The sequence below is a fragment of the Podarcis raffonei genome, chromosome 1, assembly GCF_027172205.1.
Source record: "Podarcis raffonei isolate rPodRaf1 chromosome 1, rPodRaf1.pri, whole genome shotgun sequence".
NCBI classification, from domain to species: Eukaryota; Metazoa; Chordata; class Lepidosauria; order Squamata; family Lacertidae; genus Podarcis; species Podarcis raffonei.
The window spans coordinates 132,169,101-132,195,219 of record NC_070602.1 but is presented as its reverse complement, the minus strand read 5'-3'; the positions used below and the strand labels follow the sequence as shown (position 1 = coordinate 132,195,219).

The 26,119-nt window shown below is 42.4% G+C and overlaps 1 protein-coding gene across 6 annotated transcripts in view; it reads left to right on the top strand.

Moving 5' to 3' along the window:
- The window catches only part of PCBP3 (poly(rC) binding protein 3), a 65,126-nt gene that overhangs the window by 9,012 nt on the left and 29,995 nt on the right, over positions 1 to 26,119 (top strand). For 2 of the 6 annotated variants that reach the window (XM_053362571.1, XM_053362563.1), the window contains exons 1-4: positions 22,073 to 22,492; positions 23,568 to 23,684; positions 24,769 to 24,900; positions 25,378 to 25,527. In XM_053362571.1, the coding sequence (XP_053218546.1) occupies positions 22,427 to 22,492; positions 23,568 to 23,684; positions 24,769 to 24,900; positions 25,378 to 25,527 (465 nt within the window). In that variant the 5' untranslated portion in view covers positions 22,073 to 22,426. Of the gene's footprint in view, positions 1 to 17,113; positions 17,257 to 19,327; positions 19,352 to 22,070; positions 22,493 to 23,567; positions 23,685 to 24,768; positions 24,901 to 25,377; positions 25,528 to 26,119 lie in introns of those variants that run through there. The other 4 variants (XM_053362592.1, XM_053362557.1, XM_053362584.1 and 1 more) reach the window with 4 other exon arrangements.

Here is a 26,119-nt window from a genome sequence, read left to right as displayed (position 1 = left end):
GCTTTCAAATATATAAACATTACCAGTTTTTAAAATTAGTATAAACTTTAAAACTTAATGTTGCAAATCATCTCTATGCATAAAAACACTATATAGAACACTTGACATAAAATATTGAATAGAATAATGCAAAATGTTATAACCGCACAGCAGCAAAAGGTCCTTAGGCAATCAAAAATCTTTGTAGCGTTGCTCAAGCTCAAGCATAGGGCTTGTGAACACAGTTGGTAGTTCTTCTGCATTTATAACAGCAACACATGGTAAAGAGTTGCTCTTTAAGATATGCAAAAAGAGGCATGGTCCAAAGTCAAAGCAAAATGAGAGGCACCTGCCTAACAGTGCTGGAAAACAGTGCCCAAAGTCAAATACATACATGCTAATCTTTCTCAAGAATGATAGATTTGTGTAAATATTTTCTTTAATTAAAAAGAAACTTTCATAAAATATCACCCTGATTACAAAAGGAAGAAAAAGGCAATCCAGGGTAGTCCCAGTCTAGTTTTTGTGGTGCAATTTGCTGCACTTCCATTATTAAGACTAGTAGGGTAGTCATGCTGAAGACATGCTGCCTGTCACTTGTTTGTTGCTTTAAATGAAAAAGCAGAGCTGTCAATAATTTAATAGGAAACTAAACCAGTTTATGCCCTGGCAAGTTCTTGCTGGAGATAACATTCATCAGGTTCCTCCCCTTCTGCTTTAAAGAGCTTGCAGACATGGGCGCACCCACACAGGAGAAATATAAAGATGGGTACTTAGCTTCTAAGGAACCAAAAACAAAACAAATTGTTTCTGCTAAATATGGAAAATATGGGGACAATGTGCTACCTTTCATGAATGATGTAAATAGAAGAATTTAGATGTTTTTTCTATATTCTTGTACAACTACTTTCTCCCCAGCTCTGCATACTGCAAGAGATGACCCATAAGTTGTAGGAAACCATATTTCCTCAGTGCCACAAAGGAAACCCTGCACTTAATGAAAAATATTTGCTTCCTTCATAATAACTTGCAATGAAATAGCCATCTCAAAAGACCTGTAGTAAGCTCCCCACCCCCCTTGTATTTTCTACCCCTTCTCTTCTCTTAGATCTACAACCTTGCCTGGGTTAGTGAGAAAAAGCTATTGCAGGGGTATCTGTTGGGAAGGATTAATGGGGAGATGGGGTGGGCTTTTTGATGCCCTATTCCTCTACTTCCATCAGAATTTGCTCATGAGCATGTTCAAGGGCAATGGTGCATGTGCAGTACAACAAAATGAAGGCTGGGTTTGTTTTTTGCCCATATTCCCTATCCAATTTCTATTCAAAAGGTAGACAAGATAAATCAAAATTCTGTAAATCTGAGGATCAGATTCTGATATATGTTATTTAGTACCTACGTAAGCCTGAAATACAAAGAAGGAAAGGCAAAGGTTGTGTTTATGAAGGGAAATCTGCAGTGGTGCAGAATGCTTAGAAACCCAGAATCATAGAATCATAGAGTTGGAAGAGACCACAAGGGCCATCGAGTCCAACCCCCTGCCAAGCAGGAAACACCATCAGAGCACTCCTGACATATGGTTGTCAAGCCTCTGCTTAAAGACCTCCAAAGAAGGAGACTCCACCACACTCCTTGGCTGCAAATTCCACTGTCGAACAGCTCTTACTGTCAGGAAGTTCTTCCTAATGTTTAGGTGGAATCTTCTTTCTTGTAGTTTGGATCCATTGCTCCGTGTCCGCTTCTCTGGAGCAGCAGAAAACAACCTTTCTCCCTCCTCTATGTTGACATCCTTTTATATATTTGAACATGGCTATCATATCACCCCTTAACCTCCTCTTCTCCAGGCTAAACATGCCCAGAAAAAACCTGGCTAGAAAAGAGTGTGCTTTTCCTCTCCCTTTGTAGTCAGTGCCCTTCTGCCAAATCAGCAGCAGGAATTGGCTCAGGTCATGCATGTGATTGGACTCGTCCAAAGAGAAAGGAAGGCAACTTTAAACCTGCAGCTGTGGGAACCGAGAGGATTTTTCTGAGCCTAGTACGGTTTGTGGGGGAGCGAAGGGGTTAAGAAGTATGCATGGCAAACACAGTGATGTTACTGCAGAGAATCTTTGTTCTCTCCCTGGGAGCCACCTTGCGCTGTAATGCTGGAAATGCGCAGCAGGGCTATAGCAAGCACTTTGTACATGCTTTTGATCTGGTGTGCCTGTGGACACATGAGTGGGACTGGAAGTCACGGGGAAACACACTTGCTCTCACAGGAGGTGTACAATTCTGACATTTCCCCTCTAGGGATGAGGGGATTTGATGGCCTGGACATTGCAAATCATTGTGCTGGTATTAAAATCGGGCAGGCTGCAGGAAAAGGATGGTTATGGGCCACCTGGAAAATATGGTAAAGGAAAATGATGCCACACTGACTGTGTGGGACTGTGACTGGCCCAAGGTCACCCAGTGAGTTTCATGGCTGAGCGGGGATTTGAACACTGGTCTCTTACGTCCTAGTTTACCAGTCTACCACACTGGCCACCACAAGGTGAACTAGGTGCAGCCTTCTACCATAATAAATGGATTAGTCTTCAAGTTGCACAAGACTCTCTTGTTTTTTTTTCTGCAACAGACTAATGTGGCTACCCCTCTCAAAATTGTTATCAAGGAAATGTAGCACTAAAATAATAATAATAATAATAATAATAATAATAATAATAATAATTTATTATTTACACCCCGCCCATCTGGCTGGGCCTCCCCAGCCACTCTGGGCGGCTTCCATAGAAACCAAAAATACACTAAAATATCACACGTTAAAAACTTCCCTGAACAGGGCTGCCTTAAGATGTCAGGTAGTTGTTTATTGCTTTGACATCTGCTGGAAGGGCGTTCCACAGGGCGGGCGCCACTACTGAGAAGGCCCTCTGCCTGGTTCCCTGTAGCTTTGCTTCTCGCAATGAGGGAACCGCCAGAAGGCCCTCGGCACTGGATCTCAGCATCCGGTCAGAACGATGGGGGTGGAGACGCTCCTTCAGGTATACTGGACCGAGGCCGTTTAGGGCTTTAAAGGTCAGCACCAACACTTTGAATTGTGCTCGGAAACGTACTGGGAGCCAATGTAGGTCTTTCAAGACCGGTGTTATGTGGTCTCGGCGGCCGCCCCCAGTCACCAGTCTAGCTGCCGCATTCTGGATAAGTTGTAGTTTCCGAGTCACCTTCAAAGGTAGCCCCACGTAGAGCGCATTGCAGTAGTCCAAGCGGGAGATAACCAGAGCATGCACCACTCTGGTGAGACAGTCCGCAGGCAGATAGGGTCTCAGCCTATGTACCAGATGGAGCTGGTAAACAGCTGCCCTGGACACAGTCCAAAATGACTCCCAGGCTGCGCACCTGGTCCTTAAGGGGCACAGTTACCCATTCAGGACCAGGGAGTCCTCCACACCTGCCCGCCTCCTGTCTTGTCAGGATTCAACCTCAATCTGTTAGCCGCCATCCATCCTCCAACCGCCTCCAGACACTCACACAGGACCTCAGATTTGATATTTTATTGTCTTTGAAAGAGAATCTGAAGGTTCAACTTCACCAAAAGCAACATGTATTTAGGTTAACCCATTTCAAAAGCATGGAAAGAGCTCAGTAATGGGAAAAACTGCCCTCGGCTATACATGAAGTAGCTGTTTAATGGAGATTTTAAAGCTCAGGCTGAAGAAGCAGTTGCCATTGATGCTTGTCCTACCAACAGGTTGAACTATATTGCTGAGAGGGGGCCATGCTGGCTTGAAATTCCACTAAATAAGCTTACTAAATGCCCACAAGTTATTCCAAATTGCAGTGCTGAAGCTATCCTAAGAGTTATTCCTGTATGCATATTGTTATTGCAGGGGGGCCAGCAATTAATCAAGTTTAGCTTCCTTTGGAAGAAGTTCACAGAAGGCTTATGGCATCTGTCGTATTTCAGTTTATTTACAAATATACAAACACAGCTTAAACTCTGCAACCCAAGATAGATAAAAAGGCAACACCTGGCTACTTTAAATAAATTCAAATCTCCAGGGGCTGGTGAGCCGCATCCAAGGGTAGAAAAAAAGCTTGCGGATGTAATCTCAGAACCTTTGTCCATGATCTTTGAGAATTCTTGGAGAACAAGTGAGGTCCCTGCAGACTGGAGGCAAACAAATGTTGCCCCCATCTTCAAAGGGGGGGGAGAGACCTAGGTAACTTACTGACCGGTGAGCTTGACATTGATACCAGGGAACATACTAGAACAGATAACTCAACAGTCGGTCTGTGAGCGTTTAGAAAAAGTTGCTGTGATTACTAAGAGCTAGCATGGGTTTCTCAAAACAAGTCAATCAATCAAACAAACAAACAAACAAACAAACAAGTCATGCCAGACATCCATCCATCCATCTCTCTCTCTCTCTCTCTCTCTCTCTCTCTCTCTCTCCTTTCTCTCTCTCTCTCTTGGATGGAGTTACAAGCTTGGTGGATCAGGGGAATGCTGTGGACCTAGTGTATCTTGATTTCAGCAAGGTGTTGTTGTTTTTTACAAAGTCCCCCATTATAGTCTTACAAGGAAGCTGGTAAAATGTGGGTTGACTGGGCAACTTTTAGGTGGATTTGTAGTTGGTTGACTGAACAAACCCAAAGAATGCTCATTAATGGTTCCTTGCCATCATGGAAAAAAGTGGCAAGTATTCATCTATCCGTACCCCATTATTTCTTGTGAGAACCAGGAAGTAGTGGAAGACATTTTGGTCAGTTACTAGGCAACCACCCATATGGCTTTCCTGCTGTTCTTCCTTTCATGGTTATGGGCCTGAAGGCTTGCTGGAATGAAGAAGGCTGTAAAATTAAAACTATGGTGACAACAACAACCACAACCCACTTAGTAACTGTCCAGGGGCCTATTTAACATGGAGGGTAGGGAGGAGCCAGCTGGGGGACCCATTTGACCCAGTGCTTAGCTCACACTCTCCAACATGTCCCAGAGGGAAACCGGAACACACATCTTTCAGGGCCACAATCTCATGTTAGAGCATGCCCCCCCAAAAAATGGGATGTCCCAATTAAATTGGGGCAGTTGAGGGGTATTTACTATAGCTTTAGCTTATGCATTCTCTGAGCTAGCTGTTAACTCTGCATTTAGCTCCTTCCGTGGTCCTAAATTGCCTCTTTAAAAGCCCCAGGCAGAAGTGGATCCGCATATGAAAATGCCCCTTTCCTGAAATGTTACGTTTTCCAATACTGCTCTGTTAGAGAAATTAGGTTCCCCATCCAGGCTACAGAAACTTGACCATGTGACATTTTCTGTTTCAGCCCTGTTTTTCTGGCACTCACTTCCAGTTGCTTCTCTTTGTATCAGGTACTGAAGGGAAACATTTCCAGCAGCAATTGTCTCATTTATTTTATTATTTATTTATTTATTTATTTACGGCTATTAGCCCATAAAATATGTACAAACATAAAAACACAGAGACATAAAGACCGATATATCCGACAGCAGAAGGTGAACACCACGATGCAAGGGTGGGTCATTGAGCAGAGCCAAATGACAGCTTGGGGCCAGGAGAGTTCCAAGGGACGGTTCACAGAAAAAGAAAAACTGAAGACGAGATCCGACATGCACTCTCATCATAACAGTCCGATTAGTTTTGATGTTTTTGTTGTTTTTTGGTGGTTTTTGTGTGTGAGATAACCGCATTCAGGAATCTCGCCACCTGCAGAGTTACAGAAGGATCTGTATCCTGAAAAAGCAGTGCGGCGTGTAACTCAACAGGCCTGCCAACCAAACGCAGTAAAGCAGGACCCAGGAATTTAGTCCTGGCTATGCTATGTAGGGGACAGTTGAACATTATATGTGGAAGAGATTCAACAGTTTTCCCGTCACACACACATAGCGGAGACACCAAACCCTTGGAAAATCTGTGGCTCAGCAGGTTCGATGGAAAGACATTGAACCTTGCACGAATAAATGCAAGACGCTGTGGTACTGATGAAAGAGATGACATGTATGATGGAAGGCCAAGTGGTGGGGTTATTCCATGATACCTGGGGGAGCAGACACCCCCACCCCAATTGTCTCATTACCTCAATCCTCAATTTTGAACCCATGGTAGTGTCTTGGGCCACTATATTCTACTCCCAGCAAGGGATTATCACTAACCCCAGTTTGTTAACAGATAGGGCCTAAGTGGGTGCAAGCGTAAATCAGTGTGAAGAGAAGTGACCACGTAAAATATGTTCCTGGAGAATGGTATGAATTGTAAACAGGACATTTGAACAAACCAAGGCTAATTCGCACGTTGCAGTCCTGATGTGGGAAGCCCTGACATACTTCTTCTGGCCAGTGACCCCACATGGTGACTGCAACAGCTGTGAGAAAGACGTGGAATAAATGACCCTTGCACTCTGCAGTCCTAGCGGAGGCTGGTGCTGCTATGAAGAAAGATCTTGATGGTTCTCTCTAGGCATTCAGCCTGGACACATAACAGCAAAAATGTGTCGGAGAATAGGGGTGTGCCCGGTTGCCAGGCACATCTGGGCAAACGGACTTACAAGCTGCCTCCATGCTAAACACAAAGCCTGGGCTGGAGTGGGCAAGTCCAGTACATTCAGAAACATAGGGAGGCAATGAAGCGCATGTTCTTGCCTCACCCCCTATGACTTTGTCCCTTGCAAGTCAAGACTGAACTCCAGAAGAGGGCTAATGCAACCAGGGTGTCCGTGGTGAGAGACTCACATAAATTATGACTCCATAACATAAAAGTGTTTTCCACAGCCTCTCATCTGGAGATTAAATATGAGCATTACCCCCACAGTTTTCCAAGATAGATGCCTTTTAAATTTGTGCTACATTGTTTGGGTGACTAAACCTGAATATAGAGAGTGTTTGTGTTTGTGCTGCATGCATAAAAATATGGCCTGTTCCAAGTTCCTACTGTAGATTTTCCTCTACCTTCCACTCCCCTCGAGGCAAAAAATTATTGTGAAGTCTTCCTGCAGGATTGCAAAGTCCTAATAAGCTCTGTCAGTTTCTGCTAGTCTGGGCCACACACTGGATGATGCGGGTACTGAACTGTTAAATGCAATAAATCAAAGCCGTATTCTCTGTTCCCAAACTCTTCCTTTGATGGGCATATTCAATGGGGCAGCTGAGGCTTCAGCCAAATCCATTTGCCAGTACAGTACAGTAACTGGAACACATCTTATTGAAAAAGCATCAGGATCCACAATTGCACCATGCAGACAGTAAAATCCATGTCCCAAAAACGACAAGGATCTTCTCTAGGTCAGGAGCCATGGTCATAAATTGAATGTACCTCACAGTGTGATCGTTCACCATTTATGTTTCTTTGACCTTTGACATTCCAGTGCAACTAGTCACACTTAACTATTCACAACAAGGGCTATTATTTATTATAGCACAAAACACTGTTGGGTTCATTTTTATAACTCATTTAGATCTTCAGATGTTGGAAAAGATGAATGTTTATAACTGTCAGAATAGAACTGGACATCTTGATCAGCACTGAGGGACACACCAGTCACAACATCAGTTTCTTGCCGCCATTAGGAATGCTATCAATTTAGCACCCAATTCAAAACGAAGCACTTTTCAACCTAGAGTGGCAATTACTGACTAAATTGCTGGTGCGGAAGCAACTCCTTTTGGGTTTTGCTGGGATAATGTATCATACTAAGAAGACACCTTAGGAATTTATATGCTGCCCTCTCAGGATAGCTTACAGCAATAATAAAAACAAATTGAAAATAATGCAGTAAAACAGGTCAATAAAACAAAAACAGCATAAAAACAAATGACACTAATTAGGCAGGAGCAGACTGAAAGGTGTGGAAAAAAGAAAATGAAAGTCTTCACCTGGCATTGAAGACATGAAGGTAGGTACCAGGTGACCATCTCAGAGGAGGAGTGCAACCACGAAGAAGTTATTTTTATCCGTTGCCCCCTCCCACATCTGGAGGCACCTGAATAAGGGCCTCCAAAGATATTAAGGTCTGGGTGAACCTTAATGCAAACATGTGAAGTCAGTCTTCTTCTTCTTCTTCTTCCTCTTCCTCTTCCTCTTCTTCTCAACACCCACATTGCATGTTAAGGAATAGTGAAGGAGATTTGATGGGTCTCTCCACTGTTCTACATACATTATCACATATTTCGGCAGCATAATTTAGTTAAATATAGTAATCCACATGTGTCTGAAAATGTATTTTCAGAGATTACTGAACCATAAAAATCTCCCTCTTCCCCACTGCCATCTCTGACTTGACCATGATATGCAACATTAAATGATAATCCTGAGTTGTTTGCTCCATATACCTTCTTAGCTGCTAAAATATAATGCTTATAATCACAGGATTAGGACCTTATAGGAGGATCGGGCAACAGGCAGTGCAGCAGAGAGCATGCAAGTGGGTACTTTTAAAATGTTCTCCAATCAAGAGATGGCTGAGAAAGGTCATGGAAATCAATGTTTTCAGCTCATCAGAATTTTAGTTTGCAATCACTAACTGATGGAGGCTTTAGGGTAACGCCACAAGCTTAATGGTTTAGGGAACATGCATAGTTATAAATAAAAAAATCAGATCTCATCTTTCTCCCTGAAGCAAACATTGACACAAAAATGCAGCTTAATATTGAATTAGCAACTGGTCAGAACTGCTGTTTCTTGCTGACCATGTTAAGTTGAATTTGTGGGTTTACATCAAATGGCCACTATGTGTTAGATATCTCATGGGAATCGTGAGCAAAAGCAAACCTCAAGTGGGCAGAATTATCCCCCAGATGACCTTGTGCTGCAGTTGTATTCTGGGATGGCTGATCCATTTATAGCATTGGTTTTTATTCTTAATCTTAGAAAGAAGTGCTGTTATCACTGAAATATAAATGCAAATATTATGAAACATATAAAGCACCGGACTAAAATATCACATATTCACCATCCAATAGCAATTGGGCAGACTACCATCTTCCAGAAGAACAAGAAATGTATGCCCTTCCTGCGTGTTTCATGGCCAGCTGCTACACCTGAGGCTAATGAATGGTATTAATGCTACTACATGTTCAATGACATAAGGACGATTTGTGCATTTTGAATGGGTTTTTAATGTAACACTGAGATTTTATTCAGCTGAGAAGCAACTAGTAAATTTCTTTAACCAAATAAACAACTCTTCCAGTGACAGGCCACAAGTTTCTTCCTTTTGGAAGGGGGAACCTGCTATTGGTCATGGAGCATGCTGAGCATCTTCTCTTGTGAGCACAGCATGGTGCCAGCTATGGGAGTTTCCCATTGGGCAATAATCACAGAGGGTCCCATGACTGCTGCTGGGGGTGAAGGCTGTGAAGGAGGGGCTCATGCATTTCTAGCAGTGTGGGAGCTGCTTCAGCATATGGAACCAGGGGGGCAGCGCTGATCATGTATGTCTTTCTCATTGATAAATTCTGAGAGCCCTGCCCACACAGTCACATTCGTTGTGTGCACAGCCCTGCGGTGTAGAATCACACCGTGAGGCAACATTCCCTGCATATGAATCAAACCCTTGCTGGTTCTTCAAGAACTATAACGCAGGTACAGACTATAATTAGAAAGGTCTTACAAAGCTTCTGAAAGCTACACTGGCCATGTTTAGACTTAACGCTAAACTATGGTTAATGTTAGTAAGCCATAGCTGAGGTATCTGACAAACAATCACTTGATTCTTGGATTATTATGTTGTAGAACACTTAAAGGCATCAGCAAGAACTGCTAAGGCTGCACACTTTTAATCTTCATGTGTGCAGGCAAGTGCCTGGAAAGGGCTTCTGTTCCCCCTGGATCTGTGGACATTGATGATAAAATGGGTACCAGGAGTGGTGATTCTGATTAGGGCGTTAATGGCATGGGACGTGTGGCAAACCATCATGGGAAAAGAAGGGTTTGGCATAAGGGATTTGCTCTCTTTCTATTGTCTCTCCATACAACAACTCCTGAGGAGTCAAGGGCATCCATAAAATAGGCAGTTAAATGCATAAATAACTGACATACTGTCAGGCCTACTCAGGCAGGTAAGGATGTCCCAGTTCCCTTCTCAGTTACTGACAGCTTTTTTGTGACCCATTTCCAGGCTCATTGAAGACAGATGAGTAGGTTTCTGTTGCTTGCCTTCAGCATTTCTGGCCTTTGCAGTGTTGCTGACTTGTTGGTTTTGCTACCAAATGTAGTGGATTTTCAAAAGTGCATTCAGTGGGGTAAATTTCTGCCCTTTGGTCAGTTGGAGATGCTGTGTGTCTTCTTTTTTTTCCCTAGCAGAGGTCAGTGGTATTTTTTTTTATTATTTTCAGTGACATTTCTGATTTGAGTTGGAAGCTGGGGAAACGATGTTTGTCAAGAGACGACAAAGCTTGTCTTATTCTGGCCAATAAAAGCCCAAGGAGGATTTGAATCAGTCAGAAGAGTTCATGGCCAAGTGGACGGTGGCATGGTTTCTCAGGCGCCCAGGCCACCGTTTACTCCCACTAGATGTCTGTGGTCTTCAGAGAAGATCAGACCAAGAAGAGGGGGCTGTGGCCTTCAAGTCCCGCAGGTAGGCTTCCTTACAGGCACCTTGTTGGCCACTGTGAGAACAAGGTGCTGGAGAACTAGACGGGCCTTTGCTCTCATCCAACAAGGCTCTTCTTAGGTTCTTGTTTTTAATACTAAGGTGAGGACAATAGCTGGTTGGTTTCCAACCACCAGCCAAGGTAAAAATAACAAATACTTTTGTAGCACCTTAAAGACTCACACACCTCCTCTTTTTTTTAAATATTTATTAAATTTTCCAATTTTTTAAACAAACAAACAAAAACAGAACAAACAAAAACATTAAAAAAGACATATAGTTCATAAAACGTACTTTTCCATAACAAATTTCTCAGACCTCCCCATACTTCTCCTCCTCGTATTCCAATTAAGATTATTTGTTCAGCAAATCCTTCATTTAAAGCATTACAGCTTATATTATTACCTTATTTTTCAAACCCTTTTTTCCCATCTGTATTCATTTATAACCTTACAGATAGAAACCACTCAATTTCAATCCAACACCATCAACATTCCTTAATTTTACAAAATTTCTGTAAATAGTCCTTAAATTTTTTCCAATCTTCTTCTGCTGACTCTTCTCCCTGGTCACGGATTCTGCTCGTCATTTCTGCCAGTCCCATACAGTCGATCAATTTCATCTGCCATTCTTCCAAGACTCACACACCTCCTCCTCCTCCTCCTCTTCTTCTTCTTCCTCCACCCTTCATCCAAAGAACTAATAACTCCCCCCTCCACCGCCACCACCCAAGCATATGTATTGAAAAAAACATCTGAATGCCTGGTTGAAGAGAATCATTTGTGTTTCTTACAGCATAAGCTTTTGCAGGCTACTACCTATGTCATCAGATATGTAGTTATCTTGAGTTGCAGGCATATATAGAGATGGGTGAGGATTGTGAACAGAGAAGCCAGAAGGAAATTAAATGAAATTCATTCCTATACTGACCATGGTGATTATATATTTAACAGTGGCCATTCATAAAAAAGCCCCAGTGGCATTGATAAGACGGGCCCCTTGGCCTCCATAAGCTACCCATACCCGTAGAATATCTGACTTGACCTTTAACATTTCTCCTTCCTCCATGCCTCTCTACCATTTTACTCACCCTCTGCAATTCCTTGAGCTATGACATTCATTCCTCTCTCTCCAGCTCTCCCTGGGCAACACAGGCCCCAACTGCGCATGTGTGACAGCTTACCCAGTGGTTTTTTTTTTCTGGGGCTACGCAGGGCTATGCACACCCCTAAACATTTTGTGAATCTTTGTACTTACTGTATTTACTTTTCCCAATTTGAACTATAAAATGGTGGTTTTCTTGAGTCAAAATGAGAAGACCCCCTAAACATATTTTAAGAAAAAAAGCATTGGGTAAGATGCTCAATTACCTATGAACGTCACAAGCTAACACTGGCTGGGAAATGCCTTTTATTAAGAATTGCAAATAGGTAAAGGCCAGTGCTTGGAATTAACTGGTTTGGTTGAACAAAGTTCACTAAACGGCACGAACAACACCTGAAATAATTGCCACACAGGCTTTTCAGGAGGTGACATGTCCAAGTGACAAGGCCTCACCTGGGCCCAAAAAATGTGTAGGTTTTACAGATGAAGCATGGAAGCCAGGAGGCTCAAGGCCTCCAGCCAAATTGAAATACAGTCCAGTAATTTGATATTACTAAGTTTGTGTCCATGACCTTATTCCAGACAGTGCCATAAATCAGTAAAGTTTCTTGCTATAGAGAACAACCATGAAGGTTTTGAGCAGCCATTTTGTGAAGAGCCTGCATTAACCTCTAATGCGGCATAAAAATAAATTTAAACAGAACTTTAAAATGGATAATAATTTTCTCACAGAGGTCATATCCTAGTTACCCCTTTTTTAATGGTGGCAGCGTTGGAAGGGAGAATTCAAAAGCAGCAGAAGACATCTGGGGCTTATTCATGGAAAAAGTGAGCTCCCTTTTGGCATCTGTATCTGATTATTTTATTTTTTTTACTCTTTATTTTTCACTTAACCAATTACCCACTTGGTAGGCATAAGATAGGTTATCTATGACTTTCACCTTCTAGATGGTGTGTGATTTATTCTTAATCATTACTATTACTTTTTTCCCATTTAGTTTCTTATTTTAAATTTAATTTTTACCCGATCAGATAATTGTAGGCATTGCCTTCTCAAAATGAAATCAAATTCAATTAGCCAATAAGTCATTGCATTAATGTCCATTCAAGCTCCAGAATGCTGGGAAACTGCAGCTGTTAAATCATACTATTTGGGCAATATGGATATGGTCTGATACCCTATGGTGAGATTAGCTCATGCTTCTCCACTACCATGTTGGTGGATGGCTGTCAGTGGCAGAATAATGTGACCTAAAGAACCCATTGAATTTTGAATTGGCATATGGGTTTTCCACTGAAATCACCTACTTAAGATGGGGAAATGGGATAGCAAGACAGAATTCTTCCAGCAGGTGATGTATGTGTCAGTCTAGTGCTACCATTTGAGAGCAATGAGATTTGGTTGCTGAACCAGATCCTAAGCAGGCAGGAAATTCCCAATGGGGAATATTTATCTGTATGTAAGAGGCAAGCACACTGGACGCGGGTGGCGCTGTGGGTAAAACCTCAGCGCCTAGGACTTGCCGATCGCATGGTCAGCGGTTCGAATCCCCACGGCGGGGTGCGCTCCCGTCGTTCGGTCCCAGCGCCTGCCAACCTAGCAGTTCGAAAGCACCTCTGGGTGCAAGTAGATAAATAGGGACCACTTACCAGCGGGAAGGTAAACGGCGTTCCGTGTGCTGCGCTGGTCCTGGCTCGCCAGATGCAGCTTCGTCACGCTGGCCACGTGACCCGGAAGTGTCTTCGGACAGCGCCGGCTCCCGGCCTCTTGAGCGAGATGAGCGCACAACCCCAGAGTCGGTCACGACTGGCCCGTACGGGCAGGGGTACCTTTACCTTAAGAGGCAAGCACAGGTGAGCAAACTGCATATGGTCTTCCCCTACGTGGTGCATGTACTGGCTTGCACATAACAGAACTTTCAAAGTCCCTAAATGGAATCATAGAAAGCTATGTCATGACTTCTTTTAAAATAAGCAGAAGAGAAAAGAATCAACGAAGAAGAAGAAGAGCTTTAGAAAGCTGGCTTAGAGCAGAAAATAAAAGCTATTATTGTGACGCTTTTGAAGAGCATGTTAGTAAAACATGTTTTTTGGCTTTTGTCTACATCTCTGTCTGCAGGGAATTGTCAATATGTTGAAGAGCACATGAATTCAAAGTAAAAAAAAAAAAGCTTTTTCTATATTGTGACCCATGTTTTCATTCAGCTCCTGAATTCAGACACAAAATGCCTACCTTTCACCAGTATGATTAAGAAAAGGCTAATGGAACTTTCCTACACACTGAAGCATGAAGCATGTATAATTTAATAACGCTGATAAATCTTAAAGCCAGGAGCATTTGGCGAACACATGACCCACTTTTTCAATCTATTGGAAACATTTACATAACAGCCTGATTCTCAGGCTTTTCATTTTCTAGATAGAGGAAGAAGAGACAGAAGCACATTTGAACACCTTAAACTCGACTGCCTCAAATAAATTCTGCCATTAAAGACTTAATAGAGCATTCTTGCAAGTCTTTCCTTTTTCTCCGTGCATCAGGATCACTCACTGGGGGCAAAATGGACCCACTGAAAAACAGGAATAACTACTGGTAGATCTCTGGATTGCAAACTCTTGCCCAGTCGCTGTATGTAGAATCAGTACAGCATATACCACCACATGGAGAAACAAAAGGGTTTGTAAATAACAGACAGCACTTCTCCCCTGTCCTCATTACAATTCCTTGGGGATTAGAGTGACACAGTCCTTCTGCCCTTGAGTAACTTTGCAATTTGACAGTCATCACACTATATTAAAATACTCGTGTCTTCCAAACAGCGCAGGCCTCTAATCTCCAGTGTTGCTATTATGTCCACCTACAAGGGTGGTCTTGATGCTGATGTTACCAGACCACGCTTAGATTCACTTCCCCTTTTGCAGTTCATAAGGAGGTGCCTAACAGCAGAGTCCATCTAGCTGCAGCTGGTAGCTGTTCTCCAAGGGTTGGGAAAGGGGGGGGGGACCCTAGTCCTGCTGTATAGTCCTTTTAACTGGTGGTGCAAGCTGTTGAATCTTGGACTTAGATGCAAAGCACATGCTCTAGCATTGAGCTGTGACGGGCTTATAGGGTATGTGCTTGAGGCTGTGCATTTACATATAGGGCCCAGTGATAGCATTGCACACTGAATTTTTACTGCTGTGGGCAACACATGTACCACCATCACAAATGTCAGAATTTCAAACAAGTAAGCATAAATTTCAAACAAGTAGCTCCTGCCAACCTAGCAGTTCAAAAGCACGCCAGTGCAAGTAGATAAATAGCAGGAAGGTAAACGGCATTTCCGTGTGCTGCTCTGGTTCGCCAGAAACGGCTTAGTCATGCTGGCCACGTGACCCGGAAGCTGTACGCCGGCTCCCTCAGCCAGTAAAGCGAGATGAGCGCCGCAACTCCAGAGTTGGTCACAACTGGACCTAAGGGTCAGGGGTCCCTTTACCTTTACTTTTAAGCATGTAGGTCATTTCTGCCAATCCCATACAGTCAATCAGTTTCATCTGCCATTCTTCCAGAGTGGGTTAATCTTGCGTCTTCCAATACTTTGCGATGAGTATTCTTGCTGCTGTTGTGGCATACATAAAAAACGTTCTATCCTTCTTTGACACCAATTGGCCGACCATGCCCAGGAGAAAGGCCTCTGGTTTCTTCAAGAAGGTATAAATACCTTTTTCAACTCATTGTATATCATTTCCCAGAAAGCCTTAATCCTAGGGCACGTCCACCAAAGGTGAAAGAATGTACCTTCATTTTCTTTACATTTCCAACATTTGTTATCGGGCAAATGATAGATTTTTGCAAGCTTGACTGGGGTCATGTACCACCTGTATATCATTTTCATAATATTCTCTCTTAAGGCATTACATGTCGTAAATTTAATCCCGGTGGTCCACAACTGTTCCCAGTCAGCAAACATAATATTATGTCCAATGTCTTGTGCCCATTTAATCATTACAGATTTAACCGTCTCATCCTGAGTGTTCCATTTCAGCAGCAAATTATACATTTTTGACAAAGTCTTAGTTTTGGGTTCTAACAATTCTGTTTCCAATTTAGATTTTTCCACCTGGAAACCAACTTTCTTATCCAAATTGTAAACCTCCATTATCTGATAATAATGAAGCCAATCTCGCACTTTATCTTTTAATTTCTCAAAACTCTGCAATTTCAGTCTGTCCCCTTCTTGCTCCAAAATTTCCCAATATTTTGGCCATTTGGCCTCCATGTTAAGTTTTCTCTGAGCCTTAGCCTCCATTGGTGACAACCACCTTGGGGTGTTCTGCTGCCCTCTATAGCCTGTGGGCAGTGATAAGGGCAAGGGAGCGTCAGCCTTCACTCGCTTGGATCTCTCTTAGGCAGTGATGGAGACTGGGGGAGGGGCACAGTGGCCGTGGCAAGGAGAAGGGGGACCACGGAAGATGCCATGTTGCTGAAGGGCTCTGCAAAATCCTGGAGACAGCACTTGGGTTATTTAACATGGTTCCACTTGATGTGAGAGAAAGTTCCACTTGAACACTCCTCAGAATCATACAGTTGGGCAAACTACTTAGAGCTTGTCACACAAGCAAGCAGTACTGTATATAATTTGTTTTTTAAAAAAGCATAAAAACTTGTCATTATTGAATGGCTTGCAGAAGATAAGTAAGACCAACACCTAGATAGGAAACTCCATGGCATCTAGTTTTGATGGGAATATGGGGAAATAGTTTAGCATTTTGGTAAAAGACTAGTCAAAGGAAATTGGAATCACTGTAATATAAATTTACAATCTGTGAGATGTTAAAGGGAACAAGATGTATTGTGGCTATTTAAGTGCTATTGTTTCTTTATGCTATGTTAAAGCAGAATTCTCCAGGATACCCATCTTAGTAAAATCATACGTATCCCAAATTATTCACAACTTGAGAGAGAAGAAGGAGGCAAATGGAAGATACAAATATAGAGGAAGGAAAGGAAAATTTGTCCTTTAGAAGAACTAACAGCAGGGGCATAGAGTGGGGGTGCCAGGGGGCCGTGGACCCAGGTGCACAATTTTTGAGGGGGTGTGACACAGGCGCCCCCATGCAGACACCCCCAGCTCCTCTATGGCCACCAAAGGTTGCGTCGACCAGCCAGACTCCCCCCTGCACAGGCGGGCAGGTGGCTCAGCGAGGCCCCACTTGGTTCTGATGGGAGTGGGGTTACTCCAGCGGTGGCAGCGAGGGCAGGGCTTGTTCCCACCCACCAGCCCTGGGCACTGGTAACGGATGCTATGCCACTGACTAGGCCTAGAACGTTCAGAGAAAGTTCTTCCCATAGATCACTATCAGTTTTCCAGGTTGTCAAATGCTGTTAAGTGTCCAAGACTGAAAACATTTTAAATTTTATACAGCAATAAACAAAAGTAGCACTTACTTGTTCTCTTTACAGGTGGTCTTCTCCTGTGGAGTCACTTTTTCCTTGGGTCTCCTAATATCAGACTGTTTACCATACCACCATAGAAGATGGAATCTAAGGTTTCTGAAGGTGGCCTGAACGTGACTCTCACCATCCGACTGCTGATGCACGGGAAGGTGAGCAGTGACCATGTGCTTCCTTAAAACAACGTCTGATTCAGGCCCAGCAGCCAGGGATGATTTACTTGTCTAGATGCAAATGCTAAGATTGTGTGGCCATGTCCCATATATTAGTTTAGTTCTCTGACAAATATGCGATTCATAACACAACAAACCTGGAAAACTGTCAAATTGGGGAAGTTATTGTTGTCCACCACTATCAGCTGAAGATCCTGATTGCTGGCGTTTTTTGAGATAGAGGCTCCCAACCAAAGTCTCCCAGAGTTCAGACTTTATAGAGTTCTTGAAATAGTGCCCCAACCCTTCTATATCATCCAATTCCCCATGGCCAAGGTCCTTCTGTAATGCCTACTCGCAAGCAAAGTTTCTTTCTAATGCTAGTTGAAAGCTTCAGGGGATTAGTGATGAAAAGTCTCTGATTTTGTCCTTCAACATCCTCACTGAAGGATTCCAAAGCCACTTTCTCTGCTCACGAGGTGATGGTGCGGCTTTACTTACTGATTCCCTTTCAGTTTGTTTTCTTTCAGTAACAGCATTTCCCCAACAAGAGCAAAAAATAAAAAGATATGCAGGGGGAACAGTATTTAAAAGTGCCCGCCTTGAGGCAATTGGGGGGGTTTAAAACTGGGTTTTCTATATAGTTCAGATATCAGCATAGAACACAAAATATGCACTGTACAAATGTTATGAAATATAATAATGAACTGTGATCAAGGCATCATTAAAGGTATTAAATATATATGTAATGAAATATCAAAGAGTGGGGTCAGACACAAAAATGATTTTTCAAAAGCTTTGGGTGGAAATCAATCATGTTTCTGTTCTATTCACAGAGCTTGTGGGAGCACTCAGTCCATGTTGTTTGCCTAATAGTCTTGTCTATTTCTTGAGTTCCAGTTATCCAGTTACTATAATTTTTATAAATTCCAAATAAAGGTTTATTTGGCTGCTACTCTAGTCTAGCAATGCTCTTATTATTTACAAAAGAAAGCATAATGGCAATTTTACCAGAGGCTGAATATGCCAGTGGTTCCCAACCATTTTTTGGCCATGCCCCACCTAAGGACCTCTAAAATCCTGATCTCTCCCCCCCCCCCCCGTGATATATAATTCTTATTATTCAAAAAGTGAACTATTTACGTGGACAAAGCCTAAAAGGCCACTAACTGTTAATAACTCATTCTCAAATCCCCCCCTCAAAAATCAAATTGCCCCCCTGTGGGGCATGTGCACCACGTTGGGAATCACAGGTCTATGTTAACCTTCCAGCCTGAATCAATGGGCTGAAATGTTCAGCCTGAAGCTTTGGAAGCCCTAAAGAGCTCTTTGCATATCCCCACCAGAGAGACGGCTACACATCCACTTCTGTGTGCTCCTCACCTGAGTGAAACCGAGCCATTTTGTATTTGGTGGACAGACAATACAAACAGCCCTGTTCAGAGTACCTGTTTCCCCGCAGAGCGTGTGAGGGATTGCCTCAGATACTATAATGGCAGTACTTACATTGGGCTTAAAAACAAACAAAAACCCAAGAGAGAGATCTGTTTTTCCCTCTTCTGCAAACCAACCCTACAATTTTATGATCTTATGATTATCCTCACTAGAAATGGTCACAGGCTGGATGCACATCCTGTGCTAGGAAAAAAGAAAGTAACACAAAAAGACTTTTTGCTTAATATTGTGCTTAATATCGCTTTTTACAGCTTTTTAATATTGCTTTTTTAAAAGCCCCGAAGTACACATTAAGCAACTGATTTTTAAAAGATGGTGAAATTATTTTAAAAACTGCCATTCAGGTGAATTAGACATTTTCTTTCCGCATCCGCAAATCTAGGCCACTCCAACTGGAAAGAATATAGCAGCATAATAAATACAATATCCCAAATAGGGTGCAAAGTCTATTGCATTCTTCAGAAGAAGAGCAGCGACCAGGTTGCACTAAGAGCTCTCCGTCGGGAAGATACCCTCTGCGGCCCATATCATTTAATTAATTTCAATCTCAGCCAAGTATGTTTATTAATGAATGTTCTTGAATTCTTACTTTGTTGCAATTTTTCTTTTAAAACAGGAAGTTGGGAGCATCATTGGGAAGGTAATTTCTTCAAACTTTGCATCTTAATGCTTCGATATTGCCTGTGTTTACAAACTGCACATGTGGGAGGGAAATGCCCCTTTCCCAGCTGATTTTTTAGTACAACCAGCTGCAGTGTGTGGTTTGGTGGAATGAGATGTGTTTACTCACTTTAGATTTCTAGGTATGTGTCAGGGAACTGCCATCAGTGCCGGAGGGAGACAGCAAAAGCCAGAGGATTCCAGAGAGCGTCCAGGGATCGGGAGAAGCAGCCCATCTTCTGGGGAAGAGAATCAGCGTAGCACCAGTGGAGAAGGGGGGCAGATGGGGGAAGCGGCGAGCCGGTCCCATGACTCCTTGCCGGGGACCAGCAGGGAGAGTAGAGGTCCTCCGCTGCCCACACCCTCCTTGCGCAGAAGGCTTTCGCGCAGAGAGAGTAGGAGGAGACTAGGCGTCAAAGAGCTTCTTTGCTGGAAGAAGTTTAAGAAACGCCCACTGACGGATTCTGCCAGCGATTGAGTCAGCCACGGGTGAGTGGCTGTCCGGACAGAAAAGGTTCACTTAGGCAACCCAGCCAGGTGTGTGCACCCAGCCGGGGAGATACAGCCGGCTTACGCACGAGCAGCCCCTAGAACCATTACAGTATGCCTCCAGAAGTGACTACCAGTAGATTCTTTTTTTAAAAAAAGTAATATTTATTAAGAGTTTTAAAATTACAAAAAGAAGAAAGAAAGAGTTAAACAAAGCAATACAATACAATACATGAAAAACAAAAAAAAACAGAACACTGCTTATCTTAACAAAACAAAAAACAAACAAAAACAAAGACAGAAACCATTAAAAACACATCCAATATTTCCATATCTTATCTTTCATTTACTTGTTTCGAGGACCTCCTCACACCTCCCTTCTTTGTATTCTAGTTCGGTTAGCTATTTCAGCAAATCCTTTCCATCTTTCTCAGTTTTTGTCCTATAATTTATCTTAACACAATCTAACCTTATTCTTTCCCCTTTGGCCCATTAACAGTCTATTTTTACTTAATTCTTTATAACATTTCTGCTAAAACCATATAACTTCATTCCAGCATCCTTCTAACATTCATTAATTTTACAGTGTTTCTGTAAATAGTCTTTAAAATTTAAAGAAAATTTAAAGACAGTAGATTCTTTAATAGGACCACAAATAATAGTCTCCATTTATGTGAAAGAGGCCAGATGGCACGCTATACCCTGCCATTTGTACAGTTCACCTACAAACAGATTCTTCTGTTAATTTAATAATTTGCTAGAAGGTCAATCAGTTAATTTCAAAATTAGATGGTTGCTGGCTGATGCAGACAAGTTTGTTACCTATATGGTAGCTTTAGATTTCCTAGCAGTGAGAAAGCTGCAGGCTTCTTTTTTGATCCCCAACAGTGTTGACTGCCAAGGGGATTAAAAAACATGATTTACTGTTTCAAGTTTTGACAACTTGTATATGTTTAGCTTACTTTTCAGTTGTCTTGTTTGTTTTTATGAGTTACATTGCAATGGCCATTGACTGCAAATAATAAACATCTGACTGGCTGACTAAAAAGGGACGAGCGATTCAGCTGCCCTGAACCTTCTTAAGATGCAACTTCTATATTATTATTATTTATTGAATGTATATACCGCCCTATACCCAGGGGTCTCAACCATCTACCTCAACCACCCCCTAGATATCCTTAGGTGCAAGGCAGATAAGAGTGTGCCTTACGTAATGGGGAAAACCACGCCTTTCATTTTATGATTATTAAACATAAACATTTATTTCAAAAATCAAAACAACCGCCTATTCTTTCCCTGAAAATGGTGCTATACTGTTGTCACTCTCATTTGTTAAAGGATGCTTCCACACTAGCCAGATATTCTCTTTTAGCCAGAGCTTGAACTACAGTACCAAATAGAAAAGATTAAAAAAGGAGCAAAAGAAAAGACAGAAACAATTATTAGTAGTATTCTATATTTATTTATGCCCTTCCCTTTTCTCTGATGGGACTCCAGGCAACATACAGCTAAAAACAAGAACCACTAAAAACATAGGAAAAACCAATAATTAAAATGCAATTAAACATTAATAGAATTAAAACTATATACATGTATAAAATCTGTTTAAAACATACCAATAATTACAATAAAAACAGCTCAGGACCAGTCCTTTCATTAAAAGCCTGCTGGAACAAGAAAGTCTTCACCTGCTGGCAGAGATCTCTGAATGAGGAGGGGCCATATAAAAATTTAATAAAAATACATACATACATAAAATAAAATAATTCCCCGTCTGGAAGCCCCTATGCACAAATGCCAGTTGTTGCTACGACCACATCTGGAATACATTTAGAAGATATTTCAAAATGGACTTCAAACATAGCAGGAGGTGGGGCTGTATTCTCTCCTCCATGTGCCATAGTGGTAACTTCGGAAGCTGTGCATGTACCAAGATGCGGGACGGGGTGTTTCTGTTTCTTAGTGAGCACCTCAAGGGGAAGGTGTGATTACAAGAGCTATGGGAGAGGTGGAGAGAGACAGACCCAGCTTAAAAGAAGCTGTGATTACTTTCTACAGATCTATCTGGGTCCTTAATAGAGTGGGGTTAGGGAAGAGCTGTCAAGTGCCTTAGGCCAAAAACAGCTGAGCTGTCCATTAATAAATGTAGCGGCATATTGGGCAAAGGATTTGTCTTTAACAGAGCCGAATTCTAAAATTTTCCTCAGTCTACAGGGCAAACAAGTTCACTAGATTTTTGATATAGGATGGTTATGTGCATCAACGGTGTGTTTTACCAGTGTTGTTCCCTGGATACGGGGGAGGAATTCACCGTTCCACCAGGGCAAGCTTTTTGGCTTGCCAGATGGAAGGCTCTCGCTCTCCTTCTCCCCCCGCAGGCTGTTCCAGGAGTTCTCCCAGGCTCCTGAGCCAATTTTGAATGGAGGGGAAATCCTGTTACACAAGCAGCCGTCCTTGTGCAGGGCTTCCGCCGATAGGACTCGTTAGTTAAATCCCTCCAATAATAAGGCAGACATGCTAAAATCCTTTATGGCATGTCTGTTAAATTTGCCTCAAAAGTGTTGATATGATTATAGCAGTTATTTTGCATCTTTTTCAGAAAGGAGAAACAGTGAAAAAGATGCGCGAGGAGGTAAGTGTCCTTCATGGTGATGCTGCAAGTTATAATAATAATATAATAATAATTTATTATTTATACCCCGCCCATCTGGCTGGGTTTCCCCAGCCACTCTGGGCGGCTTCCAACAAAACACTAAAATACAGTAACCAATTAAACATTAAAAGCTTCCCTAAACAGGGCTGCCTTTAGATGTCTTCTAAAAGTTTGGTAGTTGTTTTTCTCTTTGACATCTGGTGGGAGGGGGTTCCACAGGTAATATGTAAACTAGTATGATGATTTCAGAAGTGCAAAATCACAGGTAAAAAGGGCCATATGTTTTTGTGTGGTTGAGGGGGTTAAGTTTCTTTTCATTAGTAATATGTTGGAACATTCTGGAACAGAATGTAGGAACATTCTGCATAGCTCTCACAAATGACAGCTGAAGGAGGGGTCATGCTTTCCTGTGACATATGCCCAGTGCAGACAACTGTAGCCCAGAGATACACAACAATCTTGTAGGGCAGAGCTTTCCAAACTTTTCATGTTGATGACACACTTTTTAGACATGCATCTTTTCATGACATGGCAATTCAGTTTTACTAGAAAACCGGAGGTTAAACTAACCCCTTTTCAGCTCCAGGAAGAACGCAGGGAGCGTTCATGCAACACACCTACACAATGCAGCTGACACACTAACATGTCACAACACACAGTTTGGAAAGCTCTGCTGTAGGGCATGTATTGCTTGTACAATGTTCTGTTTGGGGGGGGGGTTTCACACATGGTTTTACAGATATTTTTCTTATATCCAAGGTAAGATATCAGTAGACATTACATGAGTAAATATAACTAAGCAGATTATCTGAAGAAACATAACTAAGCCGGTATCTGAAGAAGTGTGCATGCACACGAAAGCTTATAACCCAGAACAAACTTAGTTGGTCTCTAAGGTGCTGCTGGACAAATTTTTAATTTTTTAATTTATTTAAGCAGATTAGCTTTGACATCATGTGTGCTTCACATGTGTTGATTTTATAAATATGTGGTGCAAATAATATATCATATGTAATTACGATATGTATGACAAAGTGTGGTCCTTCCATTCTAGAGTGGTGCACGAATCAATATTTCTGAGGGAAATTGTCCAGAGAGAATTGTCACCATAACAGGCCCCACTGATGCCATCTTCAAGGCTTTTGCCATGATTGCTTACAAATTTGAGGAGGTAAGCAAATTGCTTAATAATTTTACAAGAAGTTAATTGATAGGCTCCTTATTGATGAAATGTCTTCACAAAACTGCCTATCAGCCCAGGAGCGAATGCAGACCATCTAGCTGGAAAAGATGCCCCACTCTCACCTGACAGGACGGAGGCAGCCGCCTTGGGCGGTAGAATCCAAGGGGCACCAACGCAGGTGCCGCTGGCAAAATAACAGTGGTGAAGGCTTCCAGGTTTCAGGGAGGTCTTGTGAAAGCCCTATGAAATCTCATGCAACCTCACAAGATTCCACAGGGCTCTTTCAAGATCCTGCCAGAACCCAGAAGCTGCCATTATGCGACCCTGGTAAGCGAGGCTTGGGGTGGGGTGGGGTGGCAAGTGGCAAGTGTCAGGCACACAGGGCAGCACTTTCCCATTTCACCTCAGGCAGTTAAAGGGGACGTGTGGCACCTGCTTACAGGCATCCCTGGCAAGGTATGTTGTGCTTCTCAATCCAGTTTGCAAATGATATGGACTGATTTCTTTAGGAGGCTGGCTATACAAAATATAGCTGAGGTGAAGGGAGGTTACATTTTGTTTAGTTCTCTAATCTTCTAGTTCTATTGTATTGTGCTAAATGTATAGCAGTTACAATCTACGATAATAATACAGTGGTACCTCAGGTTACATACGCTTCAGGTTATAGACTCCGCTAACCCAGAAATAGTGTTTCAGGTTAAGAACTTTGCTTCAGGATGAGAACAGAAATCGTGCTCCGGCGGTGCAGCAGCAGCAGCAGGAGGAGGCCCCATTAGCTAAAGTGGTGCTTCAGGTTAAGAACAGTTTCAGGTTAAGTACGGACCTCCGGAACGAATTAAGTACTTAACCTTAAACTTATTCTTAAATCAGGAGATTCAAGCAATTATCTCGTAAGCTTTTGAGAGATTCACTCCTTCCTTGTGCGCAGGCATGCTTTCTTGCCTTCTCAACTTAGCAGGAATAGAACAATTCTGTTTATTCACTCACAGGCTCATCAAAATGTCCGCCTCATTTTAAATAAGGTAGCATTGTCATCTGCATCATAAGGCTTTTTCTTTCTTTCTGTTCAAAGGATATAATCAACTCAATGAGCAACAGTACAGCTACCAGTAAGCCACCCGTAACGTTAAGGTTGGTCGTGCCAGCAAGCCAGTGTGGGTCACTGATTGGAAAAGGAGGCTCCAAGATTAAGGAAATCAGGGAGGTAAGCAGAGACAGGCTTTGTAGGGTGGCTGGTGGAAAGTCTGGTTATGCAGATTCTCCCGTTTAATTCAGCTTTGGGGATTTGTTGTTGTTGTTTTTGCATGGGGGGGATGGGAAGGTAAAAATACTCCCTGATCTTTTAAAAAGAAAAAAGGGGGGAAATCGTGGGGTGGGACTTACCATAACAGATTTGAGGCAGCAAATTTGTTTTCCGCTTTTTCTTTTTTTAAACAACATTTCCATTGGGCCATTTTTAATATCAGAGATCTAACATTGTTCCTTATTTCTTTATCTTGCCTGTGCAGGCAGAAAACAATGAGGGGATAATTAACAAAGCGAATGGGGAATTGGATTTCACTTCTTGATCCACACATGAATTCCCTGCCAAATGTTAGGCGCTTGCACAAGACTAACAAGCGGTCTGCCTATATTTACTTGTTTTCTCTTCTTCTCTCCCTACCTTCCTGCTCTTCTCCAGTCTACAGGTGCTCAGGTTCAAGTGGCGGGGGACATGCTGCCCAACTCTACAGAAAGGGCAGTGACCATTTCAGGGACCCCCGATGCTATTATCCAATGTGTCAAACAGATCTGTGTGGTGATGCTGGAGGTACAGTCTGTAACAATGGGGGTAAAGTATACAGAAAAAAACCAACAACTGAAAACTTGGACAATGTACCTTTCTTGTAATTCAGTTACTGTTTGGTATTGTTATGGATTCTTGCTTGCTAGAATCAACTAATTATGGTTTCAAGGCATCTGCAGATTATATGAATGATTTCAAAAAGACTTGAAGCAAAATAGCCAGCCTCCTATAAAGACATTGGCCAGAAAGCAAACAAAGTAGCCAGTCTAGTTTCTTGCAATGCCCCACATGGCTGTTCGTTGGATACAAAGTGGAGCATATCATGTGGAATGGAACACTCCAACGGTACTTTAATTAAATAATAATAATTCTCCAGAAAACCAAAGTAACAGAGGAGCAAGCAGAGAAAGAGTAATAAGGTCATCACTGCTATTCTTCTAATTCACAGTGGTCCAACTTTTCATACCAAGTGGGTCACAAGAGTACTTTGACATGGAACCTGCAGGCTGCACACTCCCATATCGGGGGGCGGCGGAATAGAGTGAGCCCAAAATGTGATGCCCCCCCAGCCCTTATTCTGCCTTCCGAAAGGTGGATAAATGAGGCACCAGGCTTTGGGAAGGAGCCACAAGGCTCT